Source organism: Gorilla gorilla, chromosome 4, assembly GCF_029281585.2.
Source record: "Gorilla gorilla gorilla isolate KB3781 chromosome 4, NHGRI_mGorGor1-v2.1_pri, whole genome shotgun sequence".
Taxonomy (NCBI): Eukaryota; Metazoa; Chordata; class Mammalia; order Primates; family Hominidae; genus Gorilla; species Gorilla gorilla.
The window spans coordinates 9,622,140-9,638,915 of record NC_073228.2 but is presented as its reverse complement, the minus strand read 5'-3'; the positions used below and the strand labels follow the sequence as shown (position 1 = coordinate 9,638,915).

The following is a 16,776-nucleotide window of genomic DNA, read 5'->3' as shown; positions in this document are numbered from 1 at the left end:
TTTGGGGGCTGGCTGGTTTCCCTGGGCATGATTGGTGAGCTCAGGTCAGATTCCTGGACTTGCTGGGGATCCTGTGTCCAGGAAGGCACCAGCCCAGGAGGCTCCGAGCCTCGGCCAGGGATGCAGCAGGTTGGTAGCACCTTGGCAGCCATCCCGAGGACACAGGTAAGCAGCCAACAGAGAAGCAAGAATGTGTCTTATTAAAGCTGCTCCACTCCACAAGCATCTCTGGAATGTTCTCTGGGCCCCGGATCTGCGCGAGGCATTCTGGGTGAGACAGAGACGAAGCCGCTTGAGCTTGGAAGCCGGTGCTCAAAGGGTGTGACGTGGCCTCACCCCATTCCTCTGCAGGGCTCAGCTGGCACCTGCACTCCCGAGGTAGCTGGGGGCCCCTGAGCGTGGCCAGACCCATCTGGCAGCCTTGTCCCTGCTTGTCCACCCCCTCTGGGTTGCGTTCAGCTTCCCGGGCTCCCCCTCTTCACCCGTTCCTGACACAAGAGCTTGTACACCCCAGGATGGTGGGGATGGAGTTCTGGCTCGTGGGCAATCTGGGTGTCAGGCTTACGGCCCCAGTGGCTCCGGGTCATGGCCTTGGCCCCACAATGGCTGTGCTGCCCCATCAGTGGTCTCTGCAGCTGGGGAAATGCCTGGTCCTTCTGGAGATGCAGGAGTGTTGCATTCCCCGATTATGGCCACGTCCTGTTCCTCTGGTACCATCCACCCACCAAGTCTTGCCACAGTTTCCCTCTGGGCCCCAGATCCAGCTGTCCATCCCAGCATCTGCCTCGAGTGGCCTCTCCTGTATCCAGCTGCCCAGGGAGCGATCCAAAGGCTCCATCCCAGGCTGCTGAGGTGACCGAGGACTTCGGGAGGGCCCTACACTCTCAGACCAGGGTGAGGCCGAGGCCTGAGAGGCAAGTCCCTGCCTAGGCCCTGGCTGGCCAGGACGCGCTGGCCACAGCTTCCCAGAGTGGACGCTGCCGTGCACCCGCCAACACTTCCCCGTCAGCTTCCCGGTCCCACACCGCTCCTGCTGGCAAGGAGGTCGCAGCATATTAAATTCTCGACGCAACTACTGTGTGAAAAAGCCACGCAAACCAGTGAGGAGCCTGCTCACCACAGGGGCCCTCAGAGGGCTCTGCTGCTCCTCGGTCAAAACCTCCTTTAGGCAGTGACTCTGCCGGCTGCCGGCTGGGCTGTGTCCTGAGAACTGGGGCTGGGAGGGGCCAGGTGGGAGGGACCTCATCCTCCAGGCGCCCACTGGCCCAGCCCTGAGTGTTCACGACAGGTGCAGGGCCCCCTCCCCGGCCCCCTCCTGGCCAGGGCAGCCACAGCTCAGCCCCGAGGCCTTGAGTGGCCTTTTCAGAGAAAACCAGGACCTGGGGGCTCCTCCTGGGAGCCTCTGACCCCCAGACCCATAAACAGGCTTCTCTGTGGGGTCCCTCAACCACTACTTTCCTCTCACCTGAGGGGACCAGCCAGGCAGCTCAGGCACCCGAGTCTTTAGGGAATGAGCTCACTGCCCTCTCCACCCACAGCAGGACACCTGGCAGCCAAAGCCCCACACCTGCCCCTATCCCAGGACTGGGATGAGGAAGCCCCAGGGTGAGGGGTGGCCCTGATCTGAGCCCTAACCTGGTGGGGGTGGCAGGCAGCCCCAGGTGTGTGGATGACCTGAGCCAGGCACAGACAGCTGCCAGGTGGGGAGGAGCAGAGGTCATGGGAATGTAGGGAAAGGGTTTGGGGGTTCCTCCCACAGGGCCACTGTGTGAGACAATTTGTCACTTTCTTACAAAACTAAACACACTCTGACCACAGCATCCAGCAATCCCACTCCTTAGAGTTTACCAAAATGAGTTGAGAACTTATGTCTACAGACACCTGCACATGAATATTTGTAGTAGCTTTATTCATAATTGCCCAAACCTGGGAGCAACCAAGATGTCTTTCCATAGGTGAATGGATAAATAAACCATGGTACATCCAGACAATGGAATACCATTCAGTGTTAAAAAATAAGCGAGCTGGCCACGCAAGGTGGCTCACATCTGTAATCCCAGCACTTTGGGAGGCAGAGGCAGGTGGATCACTTGAGCCCAAGTGTTTGAGACCAGTGTGGGCAACATGGTGAGGCCCTGTCTCACAAAAAATACAAAACTTATCGGGGTGTGCACCAGCACCTGTAGTCCCAGCTATTTGGGAGGCTGAGGTGAGAAGATCACATGAGCCCAGGAGGTTGAGGCTGTAGTAGCTGTGATTTCACCAGTGCATTCCAGCCTGGGTAACAGAGCAAGACACTGTCTCAAAAAAAAAAAAAAAAAAAGAAGTGGACTATCAAACCACAAAAGACATGGAAGAACCAAAGTGCGTATTACTAAAAAAGAAGTTGAAAAGGCTACGTAATGTATGAGTCCAGCTCTATGACATTTTGGAAAAGGCAAAATTAAGGAGACAGTCAAAAGATTCCTGGTTGCCAGGGGCTGGGAGAGGGAGTGATGAAAATGCAGAACACAGATGAATCGGGGCGGAGAAACCCGTCTGTACAATATTAGAGTGGTGGGTCTGCATGATTATACATGTGTCCAAACCTGCAGAATGCACAGCACCGGAGGAAAGCATAATGGAAACTGCAGAGGGCAATGATGATAATAACAATGTGTAACAAATGGCTGGGACGGGAGGACTGGGGAAGGCTGTGCACCTGCAGGAGCAGGGGAGCGGTGGGAGAGCTCCATGCTTTTGGCTCAATTTTGCTATGAACCTAAAACTGCTGTAAAAAATAGAGTCTATTGAAAAAACAAGTGTTAATTTATAAGCGTCTCGTTTAAAGAGTGAAGAGATGAACCACAAAGGGGAAAATGTGTTTAAACAATAACTAACTGACAATTGGCTGGTTCTTAAAATTCAGAGAACTTTAAGACAGAGACAGCAAAGCAGGGATCACGTTTTACAAACGCGGCAGGACCAGGACGTCGTGCCCACGACGGGCCAGCAACCACAGGCTGGATGCTCACCCCATGCCAGCCTGCAGACAGAGAGCACCCACCCCAATCTCCAGCCCCCCAGAGGAGCTGCCTCTCCAGGGCCTTCCTGCAGGCGCCCAGGGGCTGCACATGGCCCTCCTTGGAGGGAGCTGGTGACTCAGCACTTTCATTTCCTGGAAACTGAGGCTCATGGGAGATATGCAGATGAGCCCAGAGCACCATGGGAAATGGCCCTTTATATACCCAGATGGGCTCTGCCTCCTCCTTTCCCTGGGTGCCCACATGAGCGGAGACACCAGGATGCTGAGGTCTCCCAAGGAGGGGTCTCTGAGGAGGGGTCTCGGAGACATGGCCCGGTGCTGGGTGAGGGGTTGGGAGGCTGAAGAGGGGCCAGAATTCCTCAGATTCCCTCAGTTTCCCTCAAATTTCCCTCAGTTTCCCTCAGGTTCCCTAAGGTTCTCTCAGGTTCCCTCAAGTTTCCCTCAGTTTCCCTCAGATTCCCTCAGTTTCCCTCAAATTTCCCTCAGTTTCCCTCAGGTTCCCTAAGGTTCTCTCAGGTTCCCTCAAGTTTCCCTCAAGTTTCCCTCAGGTTCCCTCAAGTTCCCCCAGTTTCCCTCAGGTTCCCTCAGGTTCCCCCAGTTTCCCTCAAGTTTCCCTCAGGTTCCCTCAGTTTCTCTCAAGTTTCCCTCAGGTTCCCCCAGTTTCCCTCAGGTTCTCCCAGTTTCCCTCAGTTTCCCTCAGGTTCCCCCAGTTTCCCTCAGGTTCTCCCAGTTTCCCTCAGGTTCCCTCAGTTTCCCTCAAGTTTCCCTCAGTTTCCCTCAAGTTTCCCTCAGGTTCCCCCAGTTTCTCTCAGGTTCCCTCAGGTTCCCTCAAGTTTCCCTCAGGTTCCCCCAGTTTCTCTCAGGTTCCCTCAGTTTCCCTCAGGTTCTCCCAGTTTCCCTCAGGTTCCCCCAGTTTCCCTCAGGTTCCCTCAGTTTCCCTCAAGTTTCCCTCAGGTTCCCCCAGTTTCCCTTAAGTTCCCCTAGTTTCCCTCAGTTTCCCTCAGGTTCCCCCAGTTTCCCTCAAGTTCACCCAGTTTCCCTCAGGTTCCCCCAGTTTCCCTCAGGTTCCCCCAGTTTCCCTCAAGTTCCCCCAGTTTCCCTCAGGTTCCCCCAGTTTCCCTCAGGTTCCCTCAGTTTCCCTCAGGTTCCCTCAGTTTCCCTCAGTTTCCCTCAGGTTCCCTCAGGTTCCCCCCAGTTTCCCTCAAGTTCCCCCAGTTTCCCTCAGGTTCCCTCAGTTTCCCTCAAGTTTCCCTCAGTTTCCCTCAGGTTCCCTCAGTTTCCCTCAGGTTCCCTCAAGTTCCCCCAGTTTCCCTCAGGTTCCCCCAGTTTCCCTCAAGTTCCCCCAGTTTCCCTCAGGTTCCCTCAGTTTCCCTCAAGTTTCCCTCAGGTTCCCTCAGGTTTCCTCAAGTTGCCTCAGTTTCCTTCAGGTTCCCTCAATTTCCATCAGGTCCCCTCAGGCTCTGCCAGTTTCTCTCATGTTCCCCCAGGTTCTGTCAGGTGAGGCTGATGGGCTGTTGGGGTCCCTGAGGTGTAGGGGGTGGCTCATGAGCCCGGGGAGGTCGGATGGAGGAACTGAAGGCCTCCCAGCCCCGGTGCTGTTCAAACTGAGCAGGGTCCCCACTAAAGGGCCAGTCTGAACCCCAACATCCATGCCCCTGCTGGTCCCCACTGTTTGCCCCCGCCCTGCCTGCTGGGGGCGCCTAACCTCCCTTCCTTTGCCTTTCCAGCTCTCCTGAGACCACAGCAACTGCAGAAGCTGAAGACATTTCCAGAAGTTCAAGCTTCCACCCTCTGCAGGTCCCCACTGAGCTGGGACCCAGGTCATCCACCCCACCCCAAATCCCTGGATAGGAAACCCCTTTCTCCTCCTGCTCCTTGTCCCCTTCATCCCTGCCCCCCAGCATCCTACTGGCCCCAGCACCTGTGGCCAGACCGTCCAAGATCCTCTGAAGGCCCAGCTCTTGCTGTCCACCCCGGCAGTAGGCAGGCAGCCTGGCCATGTGCCCTCCGGTCAGTGTGCGGTATGAGGAAGAGGGCATGTCCTACCTCTACGCCTCCTGGATGTATCAGCTTCAACATGGAGATCAGCTAAGCATTTGCTTCACCTGCTTCAAGGCTGCCTTTCTAGACTTTAAAGACTTGCTGGAGTCAGAGGACTGGGAAGAAGACAACTGGGACCCTGAGCTGATGGAGCACACTGAGGCAGAGTCGGAGCAGGAGGGGTCCTCAGAGATGGAGCTGAGCTTGGGGCAGAGCCCAGGACAGCCTGTGCAGGGGGGCTCTGAGGCATGGGGGCCAGGGACCCTGGCAGCAGCCCCAGAAGGGTTGGAAGATGCAGGTCTGGACCCCCACTTCGTCCCCACTGAACTATGGCCTCAGGAGGCTGTGCCCCTGGGCCTGGGCCTTGAAGATGCTGACTGGACCCAGGGTCTTACCTGGAGATTTGAGGAGTTTCTTACCTGCTCACACTGGCCAAGCTTCTTTCCTTCATAGCAGGGGTTTCTCAAAGTGGACCTGCCCCCAGGGGAGACCATGGTGTTGAAGCTGGGCATTACCTGGGCAGTGGACCCTGCCGAGGCTGAGGCCTAGTTACTGGCCCTGCAGCTTGTCTCCATGGTGGGCTGCTATGATACCATCTACCTACAGAAGATGACCCCAGACAGGGCCCTGAGGACCCCAGGGCAGCACTGGAAATTGCTGCTGGAGCCTGGTGAAGTGTGGGTGGTGAGACTCCAAGATGCACCCCAAGAGCAGGACCTGCACTGGTGGACGCTGAGCATTCTAGAAACATCGTTAACAGGACACAGGGCAGAGCTGGTCCCTGCAGCCTCAGCCCTGCAGAAGAGGATTCACCATAGTCTCTTATTCACCCTGGACCAACAGGGAGAGCAAGAAGGGAGACTCAGCCTGTAAGCCACAGTCCTCCAGCCAAGAACAGGATCTCAGCACCCCTGAGACACAGAGCAGGGGTCCTGAGGAAAGCCTGGTTGTTGCAGGAGCCTCGGCCATGGGGCAGCTGCCCTGTTTCCAGCCTCAGTCCAGGGCCCCAGAACTGAGAGACTAAGGCTTATGTAGCTGCCATTGTCCTGGGCACACCAGGACATCATAGACTGGGAAGGGCCAGCAATTGCTATTCCACAACAGCCAGGGGAGCAGTTGGCAAAGGAAACATGGGGAGCAACTTTAGGGGCTGGGAGATAGGGCCTGTTGTGGCCTCAGAGGGAAGCATTACAAATATTCATAACCTGGAAACAAGTTCTTGCCAGTTGATTGTCACATAGTTCTGGATGTGTTGGCCTGAATGGCTGTTGTGCTGCTTGTGACATGGGGGGCAGGGCACAGAACTTGTGCCTATTTCACCTTGGCCATGGGGAGGGACATTGCTTGTAAAACACATGCTCTGCAGGACACACCAGGATCTGTGGTGACCTGGATGTGTTCTCGACTTTGCCAGGACAATCTCAGTGGTGCCACAAGACCCTGTCAGCAGCACTAGGATCTCTGGTCTACAGTGGAGGGAGAGCTGGTTTCAAACGTTGGCTGTTGATGCAATTTAACCATTTAATTCCTGTTGCTCTATATGTTGTTTTTAATTTTAAAAAGTCATAAAAGCTTTCAATCAAGCTCCTGTGTAAGTCATTCCTCAGCAAGTTTTGTTGATTGGCCTTATCCTTGTCCTCTCAGTATCTGGGCTAAGCCACCTTTGCTGGCTTGAAATCCCACCAAATGGTGGGAACAGAGGATAGAAGGGAAGAGGAGCACGGGAGAGATGAGGGTTCTGGTCGGTTTTCAAGCTCATCATGGGAGTTTGTTTCACATTATTTATAAAGAAATATAGGACCAGGCACAGTGGCACATGCCTGTAACCCCAGCACTTTGGGATTACGTCAGCCCAGGAATTCGCAACCAGCCTCGGCATCATAGTGAGATTTCATCTCTACTAACAATAAAAAAAGTTAGCTGGGTGTGGTGGCATGCACATGTAGTCCCATCTACTCAGGAGGCTGAGGCAGGAGGATTGCTTGAGTCCAGGAGGTCAAGACCGCAGTGAGCTGTGATTGTACCACTGCACTTCAGCCTGGGCGACAGAGCAAGACCCTGTATCAAAAAATAAAATAGGCCAGGCGAGGTGGCACATGCCTGTAATCCCAGCACTTTGGGAGGCCGAGGCGGGTGGATCATGAGCTCAGGGGTTTGAGACCAACCTGGGCAACGTGGCAAAACGCTATCTCTACAAAAAATACAAAAATGATCCAGGCGTGGTGGTGTGTGCCTGTAGTCCCAGCTACTTGGAAGGCTGAGGTGGGAGGATTGCTTGAGCCTGGGAGTTCAGGCTGCAGTGAGCCAAGATCATGCCATTACACTCCAGCCTGGGCAACAGTGAGACCCTATCTCAAAAAATAAAAATAAATAAATAAAAATACATACTTAAAGAACAGCCATGTTTTGAACAATAAAAATGTGTTGTCAAACATATAATTAATATAGACATGTGCCCCAGAATTTTTTTTTAAGTCTATAGACCAAACCACATGTAAAGGTTGCTAATGTTGGCCAGGCACGGTGGCTCACGCCTGTAATCCCAGCACTTTGGGAGGCTGAGGTGGGTGGATCATGAGGTCAGGAAGTCGAGACCATCCTGGCCAACATGGTGAAATCCCGTCTCTACTAAAAATACAAAAATTAGCTGGGCATGGTGGTGCGTGCCTGTAATCCCAGCCACTTGGAAGGCTGAGGCAAGAGAATCACTTGAACCTGGGAGGCGGAGGTTGCAGTGAGCCAAGATTGTGCCATTGAACTCCACCCTAGGTGAGAGAGTGAGACTCCATCTCAAAAAAAAAAAAAGTTTGCTAATGTTGAGGAGACAGATGATGCCAATGATGATGATGGCTATGATGGTGGTGATGGTTATAGTGGTGGTGGTAATAATGGTGATGGAGATAGTGAAGGTAGTAAAGAAGGCCCACAGGAAGAGACCTGAAGGATAAAGGGCTCTGCCTCCTTGGATTTGGCTGCTGCTGAGGCCCCTCCATTAGTTTCAGCATTGGGGCCCTCCGCTGCTGTCAGACATGGATGGGGAGGATAGTCCTTCAAGAAGGAGGTGGGGCCCCTGACCTCCTTGCCTCCCAGGAAGGCAGGAAGAAGTGGAATGAGCACGCTGAATAGGAAGGAACCCCCACACTGTGTTACATGACACGGGGTGAGGAGTTTGGCCCCATGGCGTGGTACACACGTGTGCCTTTGGTTGTATGCTTGCAAGAGAAATCTGGGGCCTCTGGGGTTTCTGCCCTCACACCAGCCCTGACTCCGACCTTTGGAATCCCTGGAAGGGTTTTCTAGAGCTCTGCATCCAGCCTCTTCACTCAGGACGTGAGGTTTCGTGAATCCTGAACTGGAACCTTTTCCCAAAGTTTAGCCAGCTTTCAAGTGGCCTCATGGGGCCAGGGAGGCTGTAGTGTTGGGACTCCCAGGGGACCCCCAAAAGTTGATTCTGAGAAAAGACTATTATGTGCACTAGACATTTCTCCTCACTCTCCCTATGTCTGAGCTTTCACGAGCTTGGACACTTTAAGTCAGGGGAAGTGCTCTGAATTCCATGTTGTCTCCTGCCAGCTTGAGCCCTTTCATCCCCTGCAATTGCTCAGATGTATGAGGCTCTCCGCTAATTAATAGGGCCACCACCAGCTGGAGACCCGTGCAGGTTCTAATTGGTTTGATTCATGTTACCATCTCTCCAGCTGTGTCTCATATCTGGAGGTGTTTGAGACCAACATTGGGGAAATTGTGGTGCCTGAGGTCAAAAGTAAGGGAAAATACCAACAGCAGCATCAAGGGAAGTGTCTCCTGGAAGAGTAAAGTGAAATCACCAGCTGCAGAGGTGCTCTGGGAGAGGTGGGAGGCCCTGCAGGGGGGTCGCCCTGGGACCTCCTTCCAAAAGAAAGAGCCCTCAGCTCTGGGTAATGAAGTGGGCCCACGCCCCCTGGGCAGGATCCCAGGCAGCTGATGGCTGATGGCTGAGCTCTAGTTGGGGCTTTGAGGGCCTGGCCGTTTCTGCACGGTCCAGTCTTTGCTCGTCATGAGGTTCCCTAACTCCACCTGGGGTGCACTCAGCCTGAGCTGCCTCCACCCCTCACTTTTATTCCCTTATTTTATTTTTATTTTCTTTTTATAGAGACAGGGTCTCACTATGTTGCTCGGGCTGGCCTTGAACTCCTGGGCTCAAGCAATCCTCCCACCTCAGCCTCCCAAAGTGTTAGGATTACAGGTATGAGCCACTGTGCCCGGCTACGTTCCCTTATTTTCATCAAGCATCTCTGCCCCAGTGTCTGCAGCAGGATGGGCCTCTGGTCTCTGAGCACCTGAGAGGTGGAGTGGGTTCTGAACAAAGCATCCTCTTCAAGTCTGAAAAACACAAACATCAGGCTGGATGGGCACCTGAAAAGAGCCCCATGAAACCAGCTCTGTCTGTGGAACCTCATTTTCTACAGAATTTAGTAATCCAATTGGAAAGTACTTCGTTCAGAAAAATTATCATTGCAAAACATAATGAACGCGTTAAGTGCAGAGCAAAGCTTCAAAAGTCACATTTGTGGAAAATGGGAGCTTTATGATTATGATTTATGATTTAATGGTCCATAAAGTGAATCATAGGCAGGCAGAGCCACTTTGCACAAAAGTGCTGGGATTACAGGTGTGAGCCACCGCGCCCAGCCTGAAATGTGAATTCTTACACAACAACAAAGAGCTTTCCAACTGTGTAATTTCACTCACCCTTCTCCAGAGACCTGGTGCTATTGTTGTCGTGGATATTAGTTGACACGTGTTATCATCATCATGCGCCACCAGAGCTGTTGCTGCATAGTCCTCATCTTTTTAATTTACAAACATATTTACCTTCCTGGTGCACTTCATTTTTCCATGCACTTCCGAGTTTCTATCTGGCGTCATTTTCTGTCAGCAGAAGGAAAGCCTGAGGAGCTCCTTCAGTATTTTTTTGTGCTGTGACAAATGTTCTTAGCTTTGTCTGAAAGTATCTTTATTTTATTGTACATAAATTGTTGGTTAAAATCCTTTATTTTGGTACTTTAAAGAGGTCATTCTCTTCTGGTTTCCATGGTTTTCTGAGGAGATCTAGCCATCTTTCCTATTGTTATTCCCTGAATGCATTATCTTTTTTTTTTTTAATCTCAATAATTTTTACAGTTTCTGTTTACCTTTGGTTTTTGGAATTTTTTACTACAATGCCCTGGAGTTGTTTGCTTTTAGTTTTTTCCTGCTTGTGATTTACTAAGATTCTAATGTCTGTAAGTTGACACTGCTTATCAATTTTGAAAATTTCAGCCACTACCTTTTCAGATATTGCTCCTTCCCCATTTTCCTCTGTTGTTGTTCTGGGGACTCCAGTGACATGTACATCAGATCATTTGATGGTGTGGTTCCACAGGCTTTTCTGTTTTTCATTCTTTTCTCTTTCTGTGTCTGGATAATTCCTATTGACCTACCTTTAAGTTAACTGATTCTTTCTTCTGCTGTGATTTCTGAATTTTAGATACTGTACTTTTAAAGTTATAAAATGTCCATTTGACCCTTGTGAGAAAGAAACTCATCCGTCCAAATCCAAAGAACGGACTCAGGGACCTGGAGAACAGCAAAAGCGAGGCTTTTAATGACGGTCTTGCAAGACTGGGTGTCTGGTGGGCAGGCCACCCAGCAGTTTCAACAAGCAATTTATCCCCTAGTGCACAGATCCCTCCCCCGGTTCCTCATATGCTGAGTACTCTGGGGTCACAGTCTTCCTGCATGTCACCTATTGGTTGTTGGGCAGGGGCTGTAGGGCACAGGTCCCTCCCCCGGTTCCTCATAGGCTGAGTACTAGGAGATCACAGTCTTCCTGCATGTCGCCTATTGGTTGTTAGGCAGGGGCTGCAGGGTGCAGGTCCCTCCCCAGGTTCCTCATAGGCTGAGTACTCTCGGGTCACAATCTTCCCGGATGTCGCCTATTGGTTGTTGGGCAGGTGCTGTAGGTGTTTTCTTCAGGGTTGTCCTGCTGCCTTTTGTTGCAGCCCACAATGCATTGCAATCTTAGTTAGCTCAGGGGCTCTTTAAGTATTTGACTTATGACCTAAGTAGCTGGGCAGGCTGATAAGAATAGATCAAACCAGTATTTTGCAGGCTAGTAAAATTTCATCTTAAACTTCTTTGATTTGGGTGAGGGCAACTAAGAGGGGGTTAAGAGGGGAGTGGATGAGGCCGACAAGCAGGCATCCACTATCCAAGCTGGGGCCTAGTATATCCTGTTCTTCTGTAGTTTGCTGACCTAAGCCGATTCAAGGCACACTGTCTTGGAAATGGACCACTGTATACATTATTTCCTTCACCCTTTAAAAAATTTTTTTAGAAATAGAAATGGAGGGTCTCATTATGTTGCCCAGGCTGGTCTCAAACTTCTAGACTCGAGTGATCCTCCTGCCTCAGTTTTCAAAAGTACTGGGATTGGCCGGGTGCGGTGGCTCATGCCTGTAATCCCAGCACTTTGGGAGGCCGAGGTGGGCAGATCACGAGGTCAGGAGTTCAAGACCAGCCTGGCCAAGACAGTGAAAGCCCATCTCTACTGAAAATACAAAAATTAGGCTGAGAGCGGTGGTGGGCACCTGTAATCCCAGCACTTTGGGAGGCCGAGGCGGACGGATCACGAGGTCAGGAGATCGAGACCATCCTGGCTAACACAGTGAAACCCCGTCTCTACTAAAAATACAAAAAATTAGCCAGGCACGGTGGTGGGTACCTGTAGTCCCAGCTACTCGGGAGGCTGAGGCAGGAGAATGGCGTGAACCTGGGAGGCAGAGCTTGCAGTGAGCCGAGATTGGGCTACTGCACTCCAGCCTGGGCGACCAGCGAGGCTCCGTCTCAAAAAAAAAAAAAAAATACAAAAATTAGTTGGGTGTGGTGGTGGGCACCTGTAATCCCAGTCACTCAGGAGGCTGAGGCAGAGAATTGCTTGAATCTGGGAGGCGGAGATTGCAGTGAGCCAAGATCATGCCACTGCACTCCAGCCTGGGCGACAGAGCGAGACTCCATCTCAAAAAAAAAAAAAAAAAAAAAGTGCTGGGATTACAGGTGTTAGCCACAGTGCCCAGCCTGGGAATTTCTTTTTTCTTTTTTTTTTTTTTTTATTGATCATTCTTGGGTGTTTCTCGCAGAGGGGGATTTGGCAGGGTCACAGGACAATAGTGGAGGGAAGGTCAGCAGATAAACAAGTGAACAAAGTTCTCTGGTTTTCCTAGGCAGAGGACCCTGCGGCCTTCCGCAGTGTTTGTGTCCTTGGGTACTTGAGATTAGGGAGTGGTGATGGCTCTTAACGAGCATGCTGCCTTCAAGCATCTGTTTAACAAAGCACATCTTGCACCGCCCTCAATCCATTCAACCCTGAGTGGATACAGCACATGTTTCAGAGAGCACAGGGTTGGGGGTAAGGTCACAGATCAACAGGATCCCAAGGCAGAAGAATTTTTCTTAGTACAGAACAAAATGAAAAGTCTCCCATGACTACCTCTTTCTACACAGACACAGCAACCTTCCGATTTCTCAATCTTTTCTCCACCTTGCCCCCTTTTCTATTCCACAAAACCGCCATTGTCATCATGGCCCATTCTCAATGAGCTGTTGGGTACACCTCCCAGACGGGGTGGTGGCCGGGCAGAGGGGCTCCTCACTTCCCAGTAGCGGCGGCCGGGCAGAGGCGCCCCTCACCTCCCGGACAGGGCGGCTGGCCAGGCGGGGGGCTGACCCCCCCACCTCCCTCCCAGACGGGGCGGCTGCCAGGCGGAGACGCTCCTCACTTCCCAGACGGGGTGGCTGCTGGGCGGAGGGGCTCCTCACTTCTCAGACGGGGCGGCCAGGCAGAGACGCTCCTCACATCCCGGACGGGGCGGCAGGGCAGAGGTGCTCCCCACATCTCAGAAGATGGGCAGCCGGGCAGAGACGCTCCTCACTTCCCAGATGTGATGGCGGGCGGGAAGAGGCGCTCCTCGCTTCCTAGATGGGATGGCGGCTGGGCAGAGACGCTCCTCACTTTCCAGACTGGGCAGCCAGGCAGAGGGGCTCCTCACATCCCAGACGATGGGCGGCCAGGCAGAGACGCTCCTCACTTCCCAGACGGGGTGGCGGCCGGGCAGAGGCTGCAATCTCGGCACTTTGGGAGGCCAAGGCAGGCGGCTGGGAGGTGGAGGTTGTAGCGAGCCGAGATCTCGCCACTGCACTCCAGCCTGGGCACCATTGAGCACTGAGTGAACGAGACTCCGTCTGCAATCCCGGCGCCTCGGGAGGCCGAGGCTGGCAGATCACTCGCGGTTAGGAGCTGGAGACCAGCCCAGCCAACACAGCGAAACCCCGTCTCCACCAAAAAAATACGAAAACCAGTCAGGCGTGGCGGCGCGCGCCTGCAATCGCAGGCACTCGGCAGGCTGAGGCAGGAGAATCAGGCAGGGAGGCTGCAGTGAGCGGAGATGGCAGCAGTACCGTCCAGCTTCGGCTCGGCATCAGAGGGAGACCGTGGAAAGAGAGGGAGAGGGAGACCGTGGGGAGAGGGAGACCGTGGGGAGAGGGAGAGGGAGAGGGAGAGCGGGAATTTCTAATAAAAGAGTCAAATGGGGTTGGGCGTAGTGGCGGGGCAACATGGTGAAACTTGTCTCTACAAAAAATACAAAAATTAGCGGAGTGTAGTGTAGCGGTGCATGTCTGTAGTCCCAGCTACTCGGGAGGTAGGAGAATTGCTTGAGTGTAGGAAGTCAAAGAAAGCTGCGGTGAGCCATGATCACACCCCTGCACTCCAGCCTGGGCGAGCCTAGGCTAGACCTTAGAGCGAGACCCTGTCTCAAATAAAGAAATACATTCCCATTTTCTGGTGAAAATTTCCATCTTTTCATGCATGTTGCCCAGGTTCTTCTGCTTGCTTTACTATATTTGTAACAGTTTTTGTAAAACAGAAACTCCTGGTCTGCTAATTCCAATACTTGTGTCACATATGGACCTGCTTCTATTGGCTATTTTTCCCCATCAATTACAGATCACATAAGATATGAAGCAGCAAGGAAACAATAATCAGATTATTATTTCCTTGCTGAAGCATTTTATACATAGCAACTGTCAAAGTCCAAATATACAGACAAATCTTTAAGTTTAATGTTTAATTTTAGGAAGAATTTCAATTCGGTATGTTCAAGAACAAAAGAAAATTGGGATTCTTTTGGAAAGAGAAATGTTATCTATTGCTTTGAAAGAAAGCCCGTTGGCACTGGTAGTTCTGGGGAGCCGGCAAGCTCAGGCGAGTGGCCTCAGTGGCAAAACCAGCACTGGAGGCCAGGCACGGTGGCTCACGCCTGTAATCCTAGCACTTTGGGAGGCTGAGGCGGGCAGATCACCTGAGCTCAGGAGTTCAAGACCTACCTGGCCAACATGATGAAACCCCATCTACTAAAAACACAAAAATTAGCTGGGTGTGGTGGCGGGTGCCTGTAATCCCAGCTACTTGGGGGGCTGAGGCAGGAGAATTGCTTGAGCCTGGGAGGTGGAGGTTGCAGTGAGCTGAAGTTGCAGTGAGCCGAGATCGCACCACTGCACTCCAGCCCGGGTGAAAGAGTGAGACCCCATCTCAAAAAAATAAATAAATAAATAATAAAAAAATAAAATAAAAAATAAAAAAACCGGTGTTAGTGTCAGGGCAGGTCGTTTCAGCAGCTACTCGGTGAACTGGCTGAGGTGACAGCAGATCGTTTCGGCAGCTGGCTTGCGCGAAATTTAATTCTTGGAGCAGGCATTCTGGGTCCTGAGTGCTTTTCCCCAGCCCCAGCCCCTAGACTCCAGCTTAGTAATCAGCTCTCACAGAACCATCACATCGGAGGCAGCCTTCCACCCCCTTTCCTCCCGCACACAGGCAGGATGAGCTGCTCCCCTTTCGGGTCGGAAGCTGCAGCTGTAGTTGGTTTTAGTTCGGCTGTTTTCAGCTCACAGAGAATGAACTGTCTTATTGTGTGACCCTTGCTCCGTCCAGCGGACGCTCGGAGACCAGAGGGACTTTTCCCGCCCTCTCCAGCCCAGCCTCGCCTCCCCAGCACGTGGCAAACGTCCCATGGAGGGGACTGGTGGGCATCTGGGGCTCCCCCGGATCCAGCTCATTGCAGGAGCCTCTCGGCCATTCACACTTGGCCACCTCCTCTCCCCCAGGAGAACCCCTTCAGCTTTAGGGGCCGGTCCGCGGCCTCAGGCAGCAGATGAGCCCCGGGCGGAGTGGAGTGGGCGAGGCCAGCTCCTCGCTGGGGGCCCTTTAGACCCCGTGTTCACAGCTCTCCAGCTCTCCCCTAGTCTAATTTATTGATGTTCTGTGTCTTTTTCTTTCAGGGGTTCAGCATGAGTGAAGGCCCACATCCTACCTCCTGGCAGCAAGTGAAACCGAGTGGGGGCCAGCACCCAGCTCAGGGGCTCGAGGGTGAGGCTGTGGGGTCCTTCCTCCTACCCCGCGGGGCCCTGCAGCTCCCAGCGTCACTTCCGTGGATGTGGCCACCACGAGTCCCTGCCAAGGCCTGGAGAGGCTGCGTGGGCTTCTAAGAGCATCTGTGGGAGACCCGCAACACGGGCGGGGGTCGTCAAGGCCCCCAAAGAGCCCGAACCCGCCTGGGCGGGTGACTCCCTCCCTCCCCTACCTCCTTTCTATGACCCTCTCAGGGTTTAGGGGTGTTCCTGCCCCCCACCTGCGCGCGGGCGGGTCCAGGACTTGGTAGACACGGAGAATCCCAGGCTCCGTGCCCTGAAAACACGGGCGTGAGGGGTGCAGGGGCGAACGCTGGAGGCGGAGAACCCAAGAGGGGCTGCGGGGTCAGCCTCGGGGCAGCCGGGCTGGAGGCAGCTTCGCTCCGCAGACGCAGACGCGAGACCCGCCAGGGACCCTCCGCCGACCCCGCTGCGGCCCCGCGCCCCTCGCGTCTTCCCGGCGCCGCGCGGTCAGCGCCGCCCCCTAGACACCCAGCGCCGTCCTCTCCGCGCGCCTGCTGCCCGCTGGGGTTATTTTAATACCGGGCCCTGGCGCGGGGCCGCGGCGCATTCCCAGCTGGCGGCGGGCAGGTGGCGGCGGCGCAGAGACCCGGCGCGGGGCGGGGGGCGCGGCTTTGGTGGCGGGACTGGCGGGCGCCCCTGCCGTGTGCTCTGGAAGCCGAGGCCACCGCGGAGCCCCTCGCGCCCCCTCTGCGCTGGGACAGGGGAGCGCGCCTCGGAAAGTTCCTCGCGGCCCCGCTGCGCGAGGAGTTTGGAGCCGCGAGCGGCTGCCCCCACGCGCGACCCCAGGCTCGGCGGGCAGGTCTGGCCGCTCAGTGACCGGAGGCAGGTGGGTCCTCCGTGGGTGACCGGGAGCGCGCGGGGACTGCCGGGTCTGTGCCCTTCGGGGCCCTCCGCAGGGCTGGGCCGGGGTTTCGCGGTGGGAACCCACCCTGGGCGAGGGGAGCGGGGTCCAGCGAGGCGGCTTCTCCCGTGTCGTGGAATTTTCGGCCCCTCCCCTTCCCTCCTAGCGACCCTGGAGCAATCCTAGCGGCCCGGCGGCCGCTGTCCCCCTGCCCGTGACTCGGGCTCGCGCACAACTGGGGAGCCCGGTGCCCCCTCGGCTTCTGCGCCGACCCCTGGGTGAGGGCTCTGGAAATGCCCCGGGTGGGGGCAGCAAGGGGGTGAGGGTCCTCTGGACAGATGGAGCTGGGAGCGCTTCGGCC

General features: G+C 54.2%; 1 protein-coding gene across 2 annotated transcripts; it reads left to right on the top strand.

Annotated features, from left to right (window-relative positions):
* Nucleotides 1-3,259: 3,259 nt before the first annotated feature.
* On the top strand, nt 3,260-6,648 carry TEX19 (testis expressed 19). 2 transcript variants are annotated; one of them, XM_019026403.4, is made up of 2 exons: nt 3,260-3,292; nt 4,753-6,648. In XM_019026403.4, the coding sequence occupies exon 2, from the start codon at nt 5,024-5,026 to the stop codon at nt 5,516-5,518; it is 495 nt and encodes a 164-aa protein (XP_018881948.1). In that variant the 5' UTR covers nt 3,260-3,292; nt 4,753-5,023; the 3' UTR covers nt 5,519-6,648. The 2 variants fall into 2 exon arrangements, with proteins under 2 accessions (XP_018881948.1, XP_018881947.1); XM_019026402.4 differs by lacking the exon at nt 3,260-3,292 and adding an exon at nt 3,366-4,522.
* The last annotated feature ends 10,128 nt before the right edge of the window (nt 6,649-16,776 follow it).